Source organism: Lampris incognitus, chromosome 1, assembly GCF_029633865.1.
Source record: "Lampris incognitus isolate fLamInc1 chromosome 1, fLamInc1.hap2, whole genome shotgun sequence".
NCBI lineage: Eukaryota > Metazoa > Chordata > Actinopteri > Lampriformes > Lampridae > Lampris > Lampris incognitus.
In genome coordinates, this window is record NC_079211.1 from 26,350,913 (window position 1) to 26,369,562 (window position 18,650).

The 18,650-nt window shown below is 46.2% G+C and overlaps 6 protein-coding genes across 8 annotated transcripts in view; all 6 read right to left on the reverse strand.

The window, feature by feature from the left end:
- Positions 1-18,650, reverse strand: part of LOC130122884 (protocadherin gamma-A11-like) — a 311,235-nt gene that overhangs the window by 102,100 nt on the left and 190,485 nt on the right. The gene's annotated exons all lie outside the window — the stretch shown is intronic.
- On the reverse strand, positions 593-3,106 carry LOC130126180 (protocadherin beta-16-like). Its single transcript, XM_056295572.1, has one exon. It carries the CDS (start codon positions 3,086-3,088, stop codon positions 593-595), a length of 2,496 nt encoding a protein of 831 aa, XP_056151547.1. The 5' UTR covers positions 3,089-3,106.
- On the reverse strand, positions 3,716-6,142 carry LOC130126207 (protocadherin gamma-A2-like). Its single transcript, XM_056295618.1, has one exon. The coding sequence runs from the start codon at positions 6,140-6,142 to the stop codon at positions 3,716-3,718; it is 2,427 nt and encodes an 808-aa protein (XP_056151593.1).
- Positions 7,042-9,456, reverse strand: LOC130126232 (protocadherin gamma-A11-like). Its single transcript, XM_056295654.1, has one exon. It carries the CDS (start codon positions 9,454-9,456, stop codon positions 7,042-7,044), a length of 2,415 nt encoding a protein of 804 aa, XP_056151629.1.
- LOC130126240 (protocadherin beta-16-like) lies at positions 10,820-13,228 on the reverse strand. Its single transcript, XM_056295665.1, has one exon. The coding sequence runs from the start codon at positions 13,226-13,228 to the stop codon at positions 10,820-10,822; it is 2,409 nt and encodes an 802-aa protein (XP_056151640.1).
- LOC130126256 (putative protocadherin beta-18) lies at positions 14,392-16,827 on the reverse strand. Its single transcript, XM_056295692.1, has one exon. It carries the CDS (start codon positions 16,825-16,827, stop codon positions 14,392-14,394), a length of 2,436 nt encoding a protein of 811 aa, XP_056151667.1.

The following is an 18,650-nucleotide window of genomic DNA, read 5'->3' on the forward strand; positions in this document are numbered from 1 at the left end:
CCAGCAAAATTATTCCAAGCGATGTCAGAAAACTATAATAAAGAGCTTGCTTTCTCCAGGACGGCTAGTCTCTGCTCGCCTGGGCGGCGTATCCTGCGTCTGCTTTATTCTCCCTCTTTGTCGTACCGAAATCACAGAGGAGGTACTGCTGATGTCGTGCCTTTTTCTCTCTCTTTCTTTAGCTGCCAAATACTGGCCAATAGCGGCCCTCTCTGTTTAACACACCGTATTACAGTAAGCTGCCGAGGAAAGTGGGAGGAGATCTCTAAGAAATACAAAGTGATGATAAATGTCCAATTAGTACCAAGTAGGGTCCGAGCGGGTAAAACGAGAAGAAGAGAAACGGTATCAATATAATGAGCAACACATATGTAACAGATGGAAGGGGAGAAAAAGGTTTCAATAAGAATTCGTGCAACCCATATGATTTGGAAACTCTTTTGCAAACATATTTCAGATGTCAATTTAAAACACACACACACACACACACACACACACACACACACCTTCAAAATATCTGATGAGAAAGGAGTTCCTTACGATTTTACTGATTCCAGTGATTAAAACGATGCAATCTAACAGCCTTACACTCTTAATTACTAAGCGTACAAGTAAAGAAAAAAGAAAAAAAGACGAAAACAAGACTTGTATTCTCTAAATTAAGGGGGAAAATAATCATAATTCTAACCTCTACAGGAGAGTCTGGCTCATCCAGGATGTTCTTTTCATTCTGGATCCGCTGCATCGTCCCTGTACAACTGGGGTCCATTATCAGCACGTTCTGACTACCGGCTCTGCCGAACTTACAGTCACTCTTTCTGGAGTCAGTCGTCCTGCACACCTCGTAATTGTACACGTGCTGGAGAGTCCCTGTCCCCAAAGTGTCTGAGTAACGTGGTGGATAATAGGGAATCACCGGCAGACTGGAATGATAGAGGATGCGAGACTGTCTCCATCTGTATATCTTCACTGATATGATGACCACTAAACAGGTGATGAAGAGAAAGGACACTACAGCCAAAGCCAAGACTAAGTAAAAAGTCAGGTTGTCATTGTACTCCTTGTCGTGCGTAAAGTCCGTGAACTCCGAGAGCACTTCAGGGAAACTGTCCGCCACCGCCACGTTAACATTGACTGTAGCTGAACGAGAGGGCTGCCCGTTGTCCTCCACTACAACAGTCAGCCTTTGTTTCACAGCATCTTTATCAGTGACTTGGCGGATAGTTCTTATTTCCCCATTCTGTAAGCCCACTTCAAACAGCGCCCTGTCTGTGGCTTTCTGCAGCTTATAGGAGAGCCAGGCATTCTGTCCAGAGTCCACATCAACAGCCACCACTTTAGTCACCAGATAGCCCACATCTGCTGAGCGAGGCACCATTTCAGCCACCACAGAGCTGCTGGTCTGGACTGGGTACAGAACCTGAGGGGCGTTGTCGTTCTGGTCCTGGATCGTTATTTTCACAGTCACGTTACTACTGAGTGGAGGAGAGCCTCCATCCTGCGCTTTAACACACAAGCGAAAATCCTTGATGTGCTCGTAGTCAAAAGAGCGAACTGCATGGATGACTCCACTATCAGCACTGACGGACACATAGGAGGAGACGGGCACTCCGTTAACCGAGGAGTCCTCCAGTATATAAGACACACGGGCATTCTGGTTCCAGTCAGCGTCTGTGGCTTTCACTGTGAATATGGAGAGACCCGGTGTGTTGTTTTCTACAATGTAGGCCTCATATGAGCTCCTCTCAAAGACAGGCGCGTTGTCATTCACATCTGAGATGTGTAAGGTGAGAGTGACGCTGCTGGAGAGAGAGGGCACTCCCTCATCACAACACGTGATACTGATATTATACTCTGAGGCTCTCTCTCGGTCCAGATCACTGTCTGTCACCAGGCTATAGAAACCCGTAGCTGTCGATTTTATGGCAAATGGAATATTTTCATTGATTTCACAATTAACTTCACCGCTACTGTCTGAGTCAGGGTCATTTACACTTATCATGGCTATCACTGTAGTTTGTGGTGCATTCTCACTCAGCGACGATGACTTCGACATCACGTTTATTTGGGGGCTATTGTCATTCACGTCAATAACATCGACAATCACTTTACTGGAGTCGGAGAGCCCTCCTTCATCTGTCGCCTCCACGAACATTTGATAATGTTTTGCCTTTTCATAATCCGCCTGCCCAGTGAGGATAAGATCACCAGTTTTGGGGTCGATTTTAAAGATATCAGTGAAACTGTCAGCTGAGCCCGACAGAGAATAACTTACGTGGCTGTTGGAGCCTTTGTCAGCGTCGGATGCAATGGCTTTTACAAGTGTAGCACCTACGGGTGAATTTTCAACGACGGCTGCTTTGTAAATTTCCTGCGTAAAAACAGGCGGATTGTCGTTCGCGTCAAACACAGTAATGTGAATTTGCATTGACCCAGACAGCTGCGGCTCACCTCCGTCTACAGCCGTGAGCACCAGCGACAACGTGTCTTGCTGCTCGCGATCTAAAGGCTGGTGCAAAACCATCTCCACTTTATTGCCGCCGTCCGGCTGTTTTTTCAGTCTTATCTGAAAATGATCGGTCGGATTTAGGACATATCTCTGGAGGCCATTAACGCCAACGTCGGGGTCCACCGCCCTCTCCAACATGAACGTCGCGCCGATGCCGGCAATTTCACTAATTTCAAACGTTTTCATATTCTTGGCAAACGCCGGAGCGTTGTCGTTTACGTCTGTAATTTCTACCGTTACCCGGAACAGCTCCATCGGGTGTTCCAGAATGATCTGGAAATGTAAAGCACAGGGCGTCGTCTGCCCGCAGAGATGCTCGCGGTCTATCCTGTCTTTGACGAGGAGAGCTCCGCGGTCTCTGTTCAGCTCGATGTATTCCGCGCTGTCTCCCGTATAAATACGAGCTTTGCCCGATTTCAGTCTTTTCACATCCAAGCCCAAATCTTGAGCGATGTTACCGACTAAAGAACCTATCGCCATTTCTTCAGGGATGGAGTAACTGACCTGCCCGAGCGCCAGCCTGGTCGAGAGGATCGAGAAAAACAACAGGACTTGCCGTCTCATTGTTCTGTCCGACATTTTCCCAGCGACGCTTATGAAAATACGTTATATTCCTTCAGATTGCTCATTTCACTCACGCTCTCACACGAGGACGGACCACCGCAAACAGGGAACGTTGGGCAAAACAATTTTTAAATTGAAATTCCCGTATCTTTTCCCTCCTAAATCAGGAATCCGTCCTCTCTCCCCCTCCGCTCTTCTCCTCTTTTTTGTATATAGTGCGTAAAGATGGTGAGGGACGTGCTGATGTAGACGGGACGCCACGTTTCCACGCGCAGGCCAACAGCGGCACTAACAGTTAACAACGCTGAACTACAGCAAGCCAAAGTACCAACCCCATGCATACATCTCATCTTAGAAAGACTTTTAGAGATGAAAACCTGCATAATTAGGTTAAAGAAAATACCAGTAGAGCTTTAACAAAGTTGATGAAAAACCGCAGACGGACCAAGACAGAGATACTTTACAGAAAACCGGGATGTGCTTCATCTTTTAATCCTAAGTAGAAATGGACACTTAGAAAAAAACACACTGAAACTGTACAATAGATAGAGAAACGCTGCATGGTCAAGTAGGTGCAACTACATGAAAAAGTAATATGTATTCACTGCTCCACTATCCGTGGCAATTGAACTTACTTCACTCCTAAATGATTGCATTTATCAGATGTGTGTATTCAGACACACTCACCTCTACAGGAGAGTCTGGCTCATCCAGGATGTTCTTTTCATTCTGGATCCGCTGCATCGTCCCTGTACAACTGGGGTCCATTATCAGCACGTTCTGACTACCGGCTCTGCCGAACTTACAGTCACTCTTTCTGGAGTCAGTCGTCCTGCACACCTCGTAATTGTACACGTGCTGGAGAGTCCCTGTCCCCAAAGTGTCTGAGTAACGTGGTGGATAATAGGGAATCACCGGCAGACTGGAATGATAGAGGATGCGAGACTGTCTCCATCTGTATATCTTCACTGATATGATGACCACTAAGCAGGTGATGAAGAGAAATGACACTACAGCCAAAGCCAAGACTAAGTAAAAAGTCAGGTTGTCATTGTACTCCTTGTCGTGCGTAAAGTCCGTGAACTCCGAGAGCACTTCAGGGAAACTGTCCGCCACCGCCACGTTAACATTGACTGTAGCTGAACGAGAGGGCTGCCCGTTGTCCTCCACTACAACAGTCAGCCTTTGTTTCACAGCGTCTTTATCAGTGACTTGGCGGATAGTCCTTATTTCCCCATTCTGTAAGCCCACTTCAAACAGCGCCCTGTCTGTGGCTTTCTGCAGCTTATAGGAGAGCCAGGCATTCTGTCCAGAGTCCACATCAACAGCCACCACTTTAGTCACCAGATAGCCCACATCTGCTGAGCGAGGCACCATGTCAGCCACCACAGAGCTGCTGGTCTGGACTGGGTACAGAACCTGAGGGGCGTTGTCGTTCTGGTCCTGGATCATTATTTTCACGGTCACGTTACTACTGAGTGGAGGAGAGCCTCCATCCTGCGCTTTAACACAGAATGGGAAATCCTTGATGTGCTCGTAGTCAAAAGAGCGAACTGCATGGATGACTCCACTATCAGCACTGACGGACACATAGGAGGAGACGGGCACTCCGTTAACTGAGGAGTCCTCCAGTATATAAGAGACACGGGCGTTCTGGTTCCAGTCAGCGTCCGTGGCTTTCACTGTGAATATGGAGAGACCCGGTGTGTTGTTTTCTACAATGTAGGCCTCATATGAGCTCCTCTCAAAGACAGGCGCGTTGTCATTCACATCTGAGATGTGTAAGGTGAGGGTGACGCTGCTGGAGAGAGAGGGCACTCCCTCATCACAACACGTTATACTGATATTATACTCTGAGGCTCTCTCTCGGTCCAGATCACTGTCTGTCACCAGGCTATAGAAACCGTTTGATGCGGTTTTTATCGCAAAAGGTACGTCTCCATTTATTTCACAGTTCACCTGGCCATTGCTTTCAGAATCAGGGTCGTGAACACTAAACATGACAATAACAGTATTAGAATCAGAATCCTCTGGTATTGCATTTGACTTCGAAAGCACACTGATCACGGGCACGTTATCATTAACATCAACGACATCCACTATAATCTTACTGGAGTCAGAAAGGCCACCGCTGTCTTTGGCCTCGATATCTATTTGATAGTGTTTGGCTTTTTCAGAATCAATGTCACCGATTAAAATCACGTCACCGTTTTCATTTATACCGAACATATCAGAAACACTGTCCATTGTGCTCGAAACACTATAAACTACGTCACCATTGGTGCCTTTATCTGCATCAGAAGCACTAACCTTCGTCAAAATTGTTCCCTTTCGAGAGTTTTCCGTTATGGTTGCTTTGTAAACCGACTGCGTAAAAACCGGAGCGTTGTCGTTTGCATCGAGTACAGTCACGTATATGTTCACCGTGCCAGACATTTGCGGTTCTCCTCCATCCACAGCCGTCAGCAGCAGCGATATCTGCTCCTGTTTCTCGCGATCTAACGGCTTTTGCAAAACCATCTCGACCTTCTTGTTTCCATCCGCCTGGCCTTGCAATTTCAGCCGGAAGTTATCCGCGGGGTTCAACGTATAGTTTCTCAGCCCGTTTCGCCCAATGTCGGCGTCGAGCGCCCTTTCCAACACGAATCTCGACCCCGTAACGGCGGACTCGCTAATTTCAAAACGCCTCTCGTTGCTTTTGAAACTGGGCGTGTTGTCGTTGATGTCCGTGATCTCCACCGTGATTCGAAACAGTTCCATCGGGCTTTCTAGAATCATCTGGAAACGTAAAGCGCACGGCGTCGTCTGTGCGCAGAGCGCCTCCCTGTCTATTCTCTCTTTGATGAGGAGGACACCCCTCTCTTTATTCAGCTCGATGTACTCCGCATTGTCTCCCGAGTAGATGCGCGCCTTGCCCGATTTTAGTCTCTTAACATCCAAACCTAAATCGTGCGCTATGTTGCCAACTAGAGAGCCTTTCGCCATTTCCTCCGGCACGGAGTAGCTGACCTGCCCGCGCGCCGAAGCGAGGAAGAAGACGGAGATGAACAACAGCACTTGCCGTCTCATTGTTCTTGCCGAATAGATCCCTTTACACGCGATGATCATGATAAAAAAATAATCGTGTATGCTCCGTTTAACAACAAAAACCATTAGTTTCAAGTCCAAACAAGAGCTGCAATAGAAATCCTTCACTCATTATTGTCGAATAAAATGAAAACAGATCGACGCCTCTGTGCCTGCTGTCCTTTCTTCCCTTAATGTGTGTTACGTACAACGGCCCTTTTTCCCTCTACCATGGCGATACAGGGGGAGTTCTGATTCTAGTCTTCTGCAGCGCTGCAGCATACTAGCCAACAGCGTCCCCCTGAGTTCAGGATGAGAAACTGCGTGGAAATATTCAAATCACGAGCTTAACTTGTGCATGATGTAGGGACCTTATCATATTCTCGTTTTGCGGTAGCTTTTATCCAGAGGCGTTTTTCAGACAGTCAGCGATTGACAGATGAATCTGTGTGTCACCGCCACACATCATAGAGCATCACACAGTACGCATGTCATAGTGGTCATGTCAAGTGCAATAAGCCCAGGTGCGCCGTGTAACAGGTTATAACAACAATATTTCTCGAGAGCATGGGTGTCATTTAACAAACATAAGTGAGGAAACAATTATGAAACACAAAATTGGGAGGTTTCTGCGGTTAGCTATAAGAGGTACTACAATAAAACTACGCAGTAATAAAGTAAATCAAAACCATAGTGACAGTTCAGCGACTTTAACGAAGTGTATGAGAAGGAAAGTGTCCTAAAAGAGGAAGTCATTTGCTAAGTGTTAAAAAGACAAATGCTTAACTGGTGTGTGTGTGTGTGTGTGTGTGTGTGTGTGTGTGTGTGTGTGTGTGTGTGTGTGTGTGTGTGTGTGTGTGTGTGTGTGTGTGTGTGTGTGTGTGTAAATGCTTCTGACATGATCAGAACAGTAAAGCTCTAACCTCTACAGGAGAGTCTGGCTCATCCAGGATGTTCTTTTCATTCTGGATCCGCTGCATCGTCCCTGTACAACTGGGGTCCATTATCAGCACGTTCTGACTACCGGCTCTGCCGAACTTACAGTCACTCTTTCTGGAGTCAGTCGTCCTGCACACCTCGTAATTGTACACGTGCTGGAGAGTCCCTGTCCCCAAAGTGTCTGAGTAACGTGGTGGATAATAGGGAATCACCGGCAGACTGGAATGATAGAGGATGCGAGACTGTCTCCATCTGTATATCTTCACTGACATGATGACCACTAAGCAGGTGATGAAGAGAAAGGACACTACAGCCAAAGCCAAGACTAAGTAAAAAGTCAGGTTGTCATTGTACTCCTTGTCGTGCGTAAAGTCAGTGAACTCCGAGAGCACTTCAGGGAAGCTGTCCGCCACCGCCACGTTAACATTGACTGTAGCTGAACGAGAGGGCTGCCCGTTGTCCTCCACTACAACAGTCAGCCTTTGTTTCACAGCATCTTTATCAGTGACTTGGCGGATAGTCCTTATTTCCCCATTCTGTAAGCCCACTTCAAACAGCGCCCTGTCTGTGGCTTTCTGCAGCTTATAGGAGAGCCAGGCATTCTGTCCAGAGTCCACATCAACAGCCACCACTTTAGTCACCAGATAGCCCGCATCTGCTGAGCGAGGCACCATTTCCGCCACCACAGAGCTGCTGGTCTGGACTGGGTACAGAACCTGAGGGGCGTTGTCGTTCTGGTCCTGGATCGTTATTTTCACAGTCACGTTACTACTGAGTGGAGGAGAGCCTCCATCCTGCGCTTTAACACACAAGTGGAAATCCTTGATGTGCTCGTAGTCAAAAGAGCGAACTGCATGGATGACTCCACTATCAGCACTGACGGACAAATAGGAGGAGACGGGCACTCCGTTAACCGAGGAGTCCTCCAGTATATAAGACACACGGGCATTCTGGTTCCAGTCAGCGTCTGTGGCTTTCACTGTGAATATGGAGAGACCCGGTGTGTTGTTTTCTACAATGTAGGCCTCATATGAGCTCCTCTCAAAGACAGGCGCGTTGTCATTCACATCTGAGATGTGTAAGGTGAGGGTGACGCTGCTGGAGAGAGAGGGCACTCCCTCATCACAACACGTGATACTGATATTATACTCTGAGGCTCTCTCTCGGTCCAGATCACTATCTGTCACCACGCTAAAGAAATTATTTGACGTTTTTGTAATTGAAAAAGGAATATGTTCATTTAAAATGCACAGGACTCTACCGCTTTCATTTGAATCTGGATCTTGGATGTTCATCATAGTTACAACCGTTCCTGGTTTTACATCTTCAGAAATTCTGTTTGAACTCGACATGATATTAATGGATGGCTTGTTATCGTTTACATCAAGCACCTCTACTATTACTTTACACGCTTCCGAGAGGCCGCCCTGGTCACTAGCTTGTACGTTGATTTCATAATGCTTTCTCTTCTCATAATCTAGACTCCCCTGCAATGTGATCGCACCATCTTCTCGGTTAATATTAAACACACCGGTTTGGCCCAGCTTCGTGATAGTATACATTATGTTCCCATTCACACCTTCATCCGCATCAGTCGCGCTAACCCTTGTTAAGACCGTGCCGATAGGTGCGTCCTCTGGAACAGTCGCTCTGTACTCGGGTTGAGAGCAAACAGGCGCATTGTCGTTGGCGTCCAACACAGTTACCACAATTTGCATTGTGCCAGAAAGCTGAGGCTCCCCTCCGTCCATAGCGACTAACGTCAGTACAACACGGTCTTCCTTTTCTCTATCTAACGATTTATGCAACACCATTTCCACGTTTTTATTTCCCCCTCCGCGAACGGGCGTTTTGAGGGAGAAATTATCGGTGGGTTTTAGGGTGTAGCTGTGAAGCCCGTTGACGCCAGCATCCTCGTCTATTGCGTTCTCCAACACGAAGCGAGCGCCGACGAGGGCCGATTCGCTAATCTCGTATCTCATTTCACTCCTCTCGAACGTGGGGGGGTTGTCGTTTACGTCGCCGATTTCCACAACGACGGTGTAAAACTCCATCGGGTGTTCCAGAATCATCTGGAAATGAAGGGCGCACGGCGTCGTCTCTCCGCACAAAGCCTCTCTGTCTATCCTGTCTTTGATGAGCAGGACTCCTCTCTCCTTATTCAGCTCGATGTGTTCCGCACTGTCCCCCGTATAAACGCGAGCTTTGCCCGACTTGAGCCTCTTCACATCTAAACCCAAATCCTGCGCTATGTTACCGACTAACGAGCCCGTCGCCATCTCCTCGGGGATGGAGTAGCTGACCTGACCGTGTGCCCAGCCCAGAGAGAAGACCCAGATACACAACAGTACTTGCCGTCTCATTGTTCTGCCCGACATTCGCCTGTGTCGAAAAAATTAGAAAAAAAAGCTTCTGGTTTCCTTAAAGCAACAAATATAATCCGTTATCCTTCCGGTTATGAACAAATATAATCCAAATGCGTGGTAGCAAGTATAGCTGGCAGTGTGTTATCTACAAAGACTGTCGTCCTTTACAACGCTTCTTAGCTCTCTTGAAAAAAAATGAAGTAATGGGGGAGGACCAGCTTCACATGTATTATAAGATAGAAACCACATGGCCAACAGCGTCCCTGTCTGTTCAAAGCATTGAACTACACTGGAAAAGAGGGACTGAAACAAAGCATCTGAACTGTATTTCAAACAATACGTTTCGGTTAAATAATATTGCGGCACGCTTGAGGGCAAGAGTAGATGAGAGAGACGAGCTTTCTTTATAAGGCCAAATCTGCGTCCCGGGGAACAGCACGACAAAAAGGAATAGCTTTTATTAGACCATTACAATTTAACAGAATGACGTCATATCAAGTCTCCCCACCCGACGTGACAACTGGCAACGTTAATCTATGTCACGGTCCTAAAGTCAGTCAGCCTGTAAACAGTCTTCTACCCAGTCCGAGTCAAACCTCAAAATAATAACACATCCCAACCTAAACAGAATGCCCGAACACGCAAAAAATACAACACAATCAACAACAATCCCACCTCGAACATCCACAGTCCCATGAGCCTTTGCACTCCCCAGCGCAGAACCGTCAACAGTCAGAGTGACCGCCTCCTCCGGTCGCTACAACATTTTAACGAGCTGTGTTTGTATTGCTGTCACCGACAAACAAACCTGAACAGCACCCATCAATCCTGAAGACTGCCTCAGCGTTTGAATTACAGTATCAATGATTGGCCATGTGACAGGGGTGAGAGCACACGCAGACACACTCACACACACACACACATGCGCAGTGGGATTCACACACTAGAATAATATTGCTTTGAGAGACCACATCTATGAGTGGACTTTCATTGTGCTGTCCATGGTGCTGAACAGACTCAGTTTACACGCAATAAAAGCACCACATGCAATTCATTCCACTATCTGTAATTTTCTATCGCCATATATAAATTCTGACAGTGTTCATGGTGTTGAATTCAAAAAGGCATTTTGCTAGCACCGTTATCCAAAAGAGAAATGGGTAGTTTGAGTAAGTAGGCCGACATCTCTATATTTCCTCGATTCAGGTTGATTATTTAAGGATTAGAGTAAAAACTAGATTCAAGACATAATCATTAGACCTACCCAAATCTCTGTGGGAAAAAAAGAAGTTAAAACATAAAAACTGCAGAGCCTCACTGAGTTGAACTAATACTGGATGGGACCTTACAACATAAGTTTTCTTTACCACTCGTTTCAACAGTTTTTGTAAACACTAACCTCTGAATCAAAGTCTGGTTCATCCAGGATGTTCTTTTCATTCTGGATCCGCTGCATCGTCCCTGTACAACTGGGCTCCATTATCAGCACGTTCTGACTACCGGCTCTGCCGAACTTACAGTCACTCTTTCTGGAGTCAGTCGTCCTGCACACCTCGTAATTGTACACGTGTTGGAGAGTCCCTGTCCCCAAAGTGTCTGAGTAACGTGGTGGATAATAGGGAATCACCGGCAGACTGGAATGATAGAGGATGCGAGACTGTCTCCATCTGTATATCTTCACTGATATGATGACCACTAAGCAGGTGATGAAGAGAAAGGACACTACAGCCAAAGCCAAGACTAAGTAAAAAGTCAGGTTGTCATTGTACTCCTTGTCGTGCGTAAAGTCCGTGAACTCCGAGAGCACTTCAGGGAAGCTGTCCGCCACCGCCACGTTAACATTGACTGTAGCTGAACGAGAGGGCTGCCCGTTGTCCTCCACTACAACAGTCAGCCTTTGTTTCACAGCATCTTTATCAGTGACTTGGCGGATAGTCCTTATTTCCCCATTCTGTAAGCCCACTTCAAACAGCGCCCTGTCTGTGGCTTTCTGCAGCTTATAGGAGAGCCAGGCATTCTGTCCAGAGTCCACATCAACAGCCACCACTTTAGTCACCAGATAGCCCACATCTGCTGAGCGAGGCACCATTTCAGCCACCACAGAGCTGCTGGTCTGGACTGGGTACAGGACTTGAGGGGCGTTGTCGTTCTGGTCCTGGATCATTATGTTCACGGTCACGTTACTACTGAGTGGAGGAGAGCCTCCATCCTGCGCTTTAACACACAAGTGGAAATCCTTGATGTGCTCGTAGTCAAAAGAGCGAACTGCATGGATGACTCCACTATCAGCACTGACGGACACATAGGAGGAGACGGGCACTCCGTTAACTGAGGAGTCCTCCAGTATATAAGAGACACGGGCGTTCTGGTTCCAGTCAGCGTCTGTGGCTTTCACTGTGAATATGGAGAGACCCGGTGTGTTGTTTTCTACAATGTAGGCCTCATATGAGCTCCTCTCAAAGACAGGCGCGTTGTCATTCACATCTGAGATGTGTAAGGTGAGAGTGACGCTGCTGGAGAGAGAGGGCACTCCCTCATCACAACACGTTATACTGATATTATACTCTGAGGCTCTCTCTCGGTCCAGATCACTGTCTGTCACCAGGCTATAAAACATGTCAGATGTAGGTTTGATTATAAACGGAACGTTATCTCTTAAAAAGCAATTAACTACTCCGTTATTATCAGAATCGGGGTCGTGAACACTCATAATAGCAACGACTGTCTGCGCGGCGGAATCTTCGCGAATTGTTTGCGTAGTCGACATCAAGTCAATTACAGGACTGTTGTCATTTACATCAATGATATCAATTACTATTTTGCAAGAATCAGTATGTCCGCCATGATCTTTTGCTTTAATATCTAGCTGGTAATGTTTCGATGTTTCGTAATCAATATTGCCAATTAAACGTACATCCCCACTAGTCCCGTCCACTTCAAATAAGTCCGTAATTCCATCTATAATGCTCGCAATAGAATACGTTACCAGAGCATTTGAACCATGGTCTAAATCTGTGGCACTTACAGTCGTCAATAAAGTTCCTTTCGGTGAATTTTCCACTAAAGTGGCCTTATAGACGGACTGGGTAAATACCGGAGCATTGTCGTTGACATCTAACACGGTTACATGAATCTGCACCGTCCCTGACAGCTGGGGTTCGCCCCCGTCCACTGCTGTTAATAGAAGAGAGATTTGCTCTTGTTTCTCGCGATCGAGGGGCTTCTCCAGAATCATCTCCACCTCCTTTCCTCCGTCGGCGTGGTCATATAATTTCAAGTGGAAGTTATCCGTCGGGTTGAGGGTGTAGCTTTTAAGTCCGTTCAACCCAACATCGGAATCAAACGCCCTCTCCAAAGAAAATTTCGCCCCTTTAACGGCCGATTCACTTATCTCAAATATCATACTTTTCGTCTTAAAAGCCGGAGCATTGTCATTTATATCCGTTATCTCCACGGTAATGCGGTAGAACTCGATCGGCTTGTCGAGAATAAGCTGGAAATGTAAAGCGCAAGGCGTCGTTTGTCTGCACAACGCCTCGCGGTCGACCCTCTCTCTGACCAGCAGCACTCCGCGGTCCTTATCCAGCTCGATGTATTCAGCACTGTTCCCCACATGCAGGCGAGCGTTGCCCGATTTCAGTCGCTTCAGATCCAACCCTAAATCCTGTGCTATATTCCCGACCAAAGAACCCTTTGCCATTTCCTCGGGGACGGAATAGCTGACCTGCCCGGCCACCGAGCTGAGGGAGAGAACCGACACAAACAACAGCACTTGCCGTCTCATTGTTCTGCTCAGCTCCTCCTCATGCGACACAAAGCCTCAAAAATACCGAGATCCGCAATCCGGGAAACCGTATTCCGTACGATCCACGTCCACTTGACGACATGAGAATGAGCCCAGTAAAAAAAAAAAAAAATAAAAACATGAGACCGAGACGACTTGAACTCGTTTCTCCCGTGTGCGGTGCTCTCTGCTACCCGGACGGTGAATTATTTTTCTTCCTCTCTCTTCGAGCTATGGAGGCTGGTGGGGGAGTTACTGTTTCATAAGGCGGTGAAGCGGCCACACGTTGGTCGACAGCGGCCCTAAGAGTCGAACGCACACAACTGCAGCGAGCTATGACGTCACAGAAAGAGTGTCGTTCCTCTAAGTTAAACGTACGACGACAGATACCACCCCTTTTATGACAACCGTTTCCTCGTGCAAACAGCCTTTTGTCAATAGGCATTACGTGCTGGAAATACGCAATCAAGTAGGAAGAAGCCCAGCGAGCTGAAAGCTTCAAACATCACTAACTGCATCCAAACAATGTCTGTTGGGACAACGTTGGCCCTGCGCAAAAATATAAAGTGCAGCGGATGTGGGGGAAATATCACTACTCTGACAATCACCAGAGAGTTGAATGAGTTCATCTGGACACAACGTTTATGGAGAGAGAAACGTTTCATCACCCATCTAAGTCACCTCTCCAGTATCAACTGACTGCAGCTATCCCCACCCGTATCAACAATGAAGCGGCATAACGACTGAAAACGATCGGTTTCATGTGCAAATTGTCGTCTCTCAATAAACGTTGTGTCCAGATGAACTGAGTCAACTTTCTGTGATTTTCTTACCTGGATTAATGACCATGCTTAAAGACACTCTGACAATCACAGTCAGAAATTACACAACACATGACACACACGCGCGTGCGCGCACACACACACAAACACATACACACACACTCACACCACAAATAGAAGGATTATGTAAATATCCATATTAAAGTACATTGCGGGGAAAAAAGAATGATAGATATTGGATAAAAACAAGGAACATTCAGAAGACTTCAGCTGGGCCTGACAATGGTCCTGCTACTATTAGGAAACCAGTATAAGGTGTTTTCAGGTAAAATGCAGGAACAGTATGAAAGTTGATCAGTTTAACGTTACTGAAACGAAAACCTAGTAAATCAAAGAAATATAACTACACAAACTAACCTCCAACGGGGAGTCTGGCTCATCCAGGATGTTCTTTTCATTCTGGATCCGCTGCATCGTCCCTGTACAACTGGGCTCCATTATCAGCACGTTCTGACTACCGGCTCTGCCGAACTTACAGTCACTCTTTCTGGAGTCAGTCGTCCTGCACACCTCGTAATTGTACACGTGTTGGAGAGTCCCTGTCCCCAAAGTGTCTGAGTAACGTGGTGGATAATAGGGAATCACCGGCAGACTGGAATGATAGAGGATGCGAGACTGTCTCCATCTGTATATCTTCACTGATATGATGACTACTAAACAGGTGATGAAGAGAAAGGACACTACAGCCAAAGCCAAGACTAAGTAAAAAGTCAGGTTGTCATTGTACTCCTTGTCGTGCGTAAAGTCAGTGAACTCCGAGAGCACTTCAGGGAAGCTGTCCGCCACCGCCACGTTAACATTGACTGTAGCTGAACGAGAGGGCTGCCCATTGTCCTCCACTACAACAGTCAGCCTTTGTTTCACAGCATCTTTATCAGTGACTTGGCGGATAGTTCTTATTTCCCCATTCTGTAAGCCCACTTCAAACAGCGCCCTGTCTGTGGCTTTCTGCAGCTTATAGGAGAGCCAGGCATTCTGTCCAGAGTCCACATCAACAGCCACCACTTTAGTCACCAGATAGCCCACATCTGCTGAACGAGGCACCATTTCAGCCACCACAGAGCTGCTGGTCTGGACTGGGTACAGGACTTGAGGGGCGTTGTCGTTCTGGTCCTGGATCATTATTTTCACGGTCACGTTACTACTGAGTGGAGGAGAGCCTCCATCCTGCGCTTTAACACACAAGTGGAAATCCTTGATGTGCTCGTAGTCAAAAGAGCGAACTGCATGGATGACTCCACTATCAGCACTGACGGACACATAGGAGGAGACGGGCACTCCGTTAACTGAGGAGTCCTCCAGTATATAAGACACACGGGCATTCTGGTTCCAGTCAGCGTCTGTGGCTTTCACTGTGAATATGGAGAGACCCGGTGTGTTGTTTTCTACAATGTAGGCCTCATATGAGCTCCTCTCAAAGACAGGCGCGTTGTCATTCACATCTGAGATGTGTAAGGTGAGAGTGACGCTGCTGGAGAGAGAGGGCACTCCCTCATCACAACACGTTATACTGATATTATACTCTGAGGCTCTCTCTCGGTCCAGATCACTGTCTGTCACCAGGCTATAGAAATTGCTTGATGTCGACTTCATTGTGAAAGGTAAATTTTCTATAATGGCGCATTGAACTTTGCCATTTTCACCAGAATCGGAGTCCTGAACGTTTACCATTGTGACAACAGTTCCAACCTTGGAATCTTCGGAGATTATGTTTGTCTTTGACATCATGTTGATTACTGGCTTATTATCATTAACATCTGAAACTTCTACCGATATTTTAGACAAATCTGTCAGCCCTCCTTCATCACTGGCCTGAACATGTATCTCATATTTACGTTCATTTTCATAATCCAATTGTGTTTTTAACATTAAATTGCCATTTAATTCATCGATTTCAAATAAATCTCGTACATCTGCAGCTGTGTTTGATATTGAATATGTAATTTTTGAATTCGATCCTTTATCAGCATCTGAGGCACTTACTGTGGTGATAATTGTGCCTTTCGGAGCATTCTCGGATATTGATGCTTTGTAGACTGGTTTGGTAAAAACAGGCGCATTGTCGTTGGCATCAAGGACTGTAATATAAATCTGTGCTGTACCAGAGAGACGGGGCTCCCCCCCATCCATCGCAGTTAACAGTAGAGATATGTCCTCCTGTTTCTCTCTGTCAAGAGGCTTCTGTAAAACCATTTCAGCGATTTTACCCCCGTCAGGCTGATCTTTCAATTTTAGTCCAAAATGATCGTTTCTTGTCAGCACATAGCTCTGTAGACCATTAATACCAATATCTGGATCCACAGCCCTCTCTAATAAGAATTTTGTGCCCGGCAGCGAAGACTCGATTATCTTAAATTTCATGTCGGACTTTTCAAAACTGGGAGTGTTATCATTGATGTCTGTTATTTCAACCGTGATGCTGTAAAACTCCATCGGGTTTTCTAGAATGATCTGGAAATGCAAAGCGCAAGGCGTCGTCCGTCGACAGAGCGCCTCCCTGTCTATTCTCTCTTTGATAAGGAGGACTCCTCTGTCTCTGTTCAGCTCGACGTATTCTACACTGTCTCCTGTATAGATACGAGCTCTACCCGATCTCAGCCTCTTCACATCCAAACCCAAATCCTGCGCAACGTTACCAACGAGAGAGCCTTTGGCCATTTCCTCAGGAATGGAGTAACTGATCTGTCCGCGCACCGGGCCGAGAGACAGGATCCACATAAACAACAGCACTTGCCGTCTCATTGTTCCTTCCCACATTCGTCTGATACACAAATCACGCTATATTCCCATTTACAGCCAACAATTATCCCGCCAAAACCCGATATAGTCCACAGGGGAAATGTAGTCCAAGATATTGTAATGCTGAAAGCAGAATAAGAAGCTCTCCGTATCCAGATTCGGTGTCCTTTGTATCCTGTACTGTTCGCTCTCTGACTGTCTCTCTTTCTCTCGTCGGGGGACATGGTGGGGGAGGAACTGAGGAAATCTGCTGTGCAACTGCCACCCATTGGCCAACAGCGGCCCTAAGAGTTCAGTAGTTTGAACTACAAATAAGGATGACGTCAGAGGAAAAAATATATGAATGTATCGTCCTGTAGAAACTGTATATGAATCTCCAAAACTGAAACTCCGTTTTTAAATGGATGATGTGGACAGTAAATACAAATGTTTGCATTCATGTTGAAGTGAAATTATAGAGGACGTGTGAAGGTAGACTATTTGCAATGCATATTATTTTCACCCTTTATTTAATAGGCTGGAATCTAAACCTGTAGTGCTAGAAGAATATCAGTGTGCAGGTTCTCATCACACAATTTAGTTTGCATAATCTAATAAAATGTAACGTATTAAGGCATACTGCCCTCGGAGCAAGGACGTGTAGTTGAGCGGTAGACCTCATGCTGATCTAATACGAGAACTGAAACCATCAAGCCTCATATCGGTAAGATGCTTTTGCATGAAACAGCCACGTCAACTCAACATCACGACCACATGATAAAATAACGTGTCCACTTTATAGAGAAATGGGCTCAAATCACTTCCTGTCAGTTAGAGGAGAAATGATTTAACCTTGTGTTGCAGTCTAATTAGTAGGTACCTTAACACATGCAGCTGATTTTAGATGTATTTTTTGTTGCATTGAATCTCGTATCATGAAATGTTTTCAGCAATGATGCGGTCTTATGCAAAGCAAAATATGTATATAAGCGGCATTTGAATAACATTGGGGGCTAAAACATTAATTACTAAAAAAGGTATACCGTTTGAAAATTAATTGTCAATACATTGTATAGATATCGACTGCAAATAATTCAAATGACACCCCTTTGCATTCGGAGCGGTTACAAACCTGATATGCAAGTAAGCAAGACTCTCCCTCCCATGTATAAAGTGAATAGTTGCCTTTACAGAGACACTTCTGCTGTGCTCTGATTAGGTGAACACATCTTAATCCCGAACTGCCTTCACAGTGTTCAGCCACTGGAACTTTGCATGTAACATACCTCGATCAGCCAAAACATTACAACCACTGACAGGTTAAGTGAATAACATTCATTTTCTCATTACAGTGGCCCCGGCCGAGGGGTTGGATATATTAGGCAGCAAGGGAAGCGTCAGTTGTTGAAGTTGATGTGTTGGGAGCAGGAAAAATAGGCACGTAGATGGATTTCAGCAACTTTGACAAGGGCCAAATTGTGAGGGGTAGACGACTGGGTCAGAACATCAACAAAAGTGGAGGTCTTGTGGGGTGTTCCCGGTGTGCAGTGGTTAGTGCCTACCAAAAGTGGTCCAAGGAAGTAAAAGTCGTGAACCGGCATCATGTTCATGTGCGCCACAGGCTCATTGATGTGCATGGCGAGTGAAGACAAGCCCATCTGTTCCCATCCCACATTACAGCGACTGTTGCTCACCCTGCCAATAAAGTTAATGCTGGCTATGATGGACAGGTGGCAGAACACACAGTGCATCACAACTTGACGAGTATGGGACTGCACAGCTGCAGACCAGACAGACTGTCCATGATATGACACCTGTCAACCACTGAAAGTGCCTACAATGGGCATTTGAGCTCAGAAATG

What these genes read in the sequence shown, in the direction of transcription:
- LOC130126240 (XM_056295665.1), bottom strand. Translation starts at nt 13,228, where the DNA reads ATGAGACGGCAAGTGCTGTTGTTTGTGTCGGTTCTCTCCCTCAGCTCG.
- LOC130126207 (XM_056295618.1), bottom strand. Translation starts at nt 6,142, where the DNA reads ATGAGACGGCAAGTGCTGTTGTTCATCTCCGTCTTCTTCCTCGCTTCG.
- LOC130126180 (XM_056295572.1), bottom strand. Translation starts at nt 3,088, where the DNA reads ATGTCGGACAGAACAATGAGACGGCAAGTCCTGTTGTTTTTCTCGATC.
- LOC130126256 (XM_056295692.1), bottom strand. Translation starts at nt 16,827, where the DNA reads ATGTGGGAAGGAACAATGAGACGGCAAGTGCTGTTGTTTATGTGGATC.
- LOC130126232 (XM_056295654.1), bottom strand. Translation starts at nt 9,456, where the DNA reads ATGTCGGGCAGAACAATGAGACGGCAAGTACTGTTGTGTATCTGGGTC.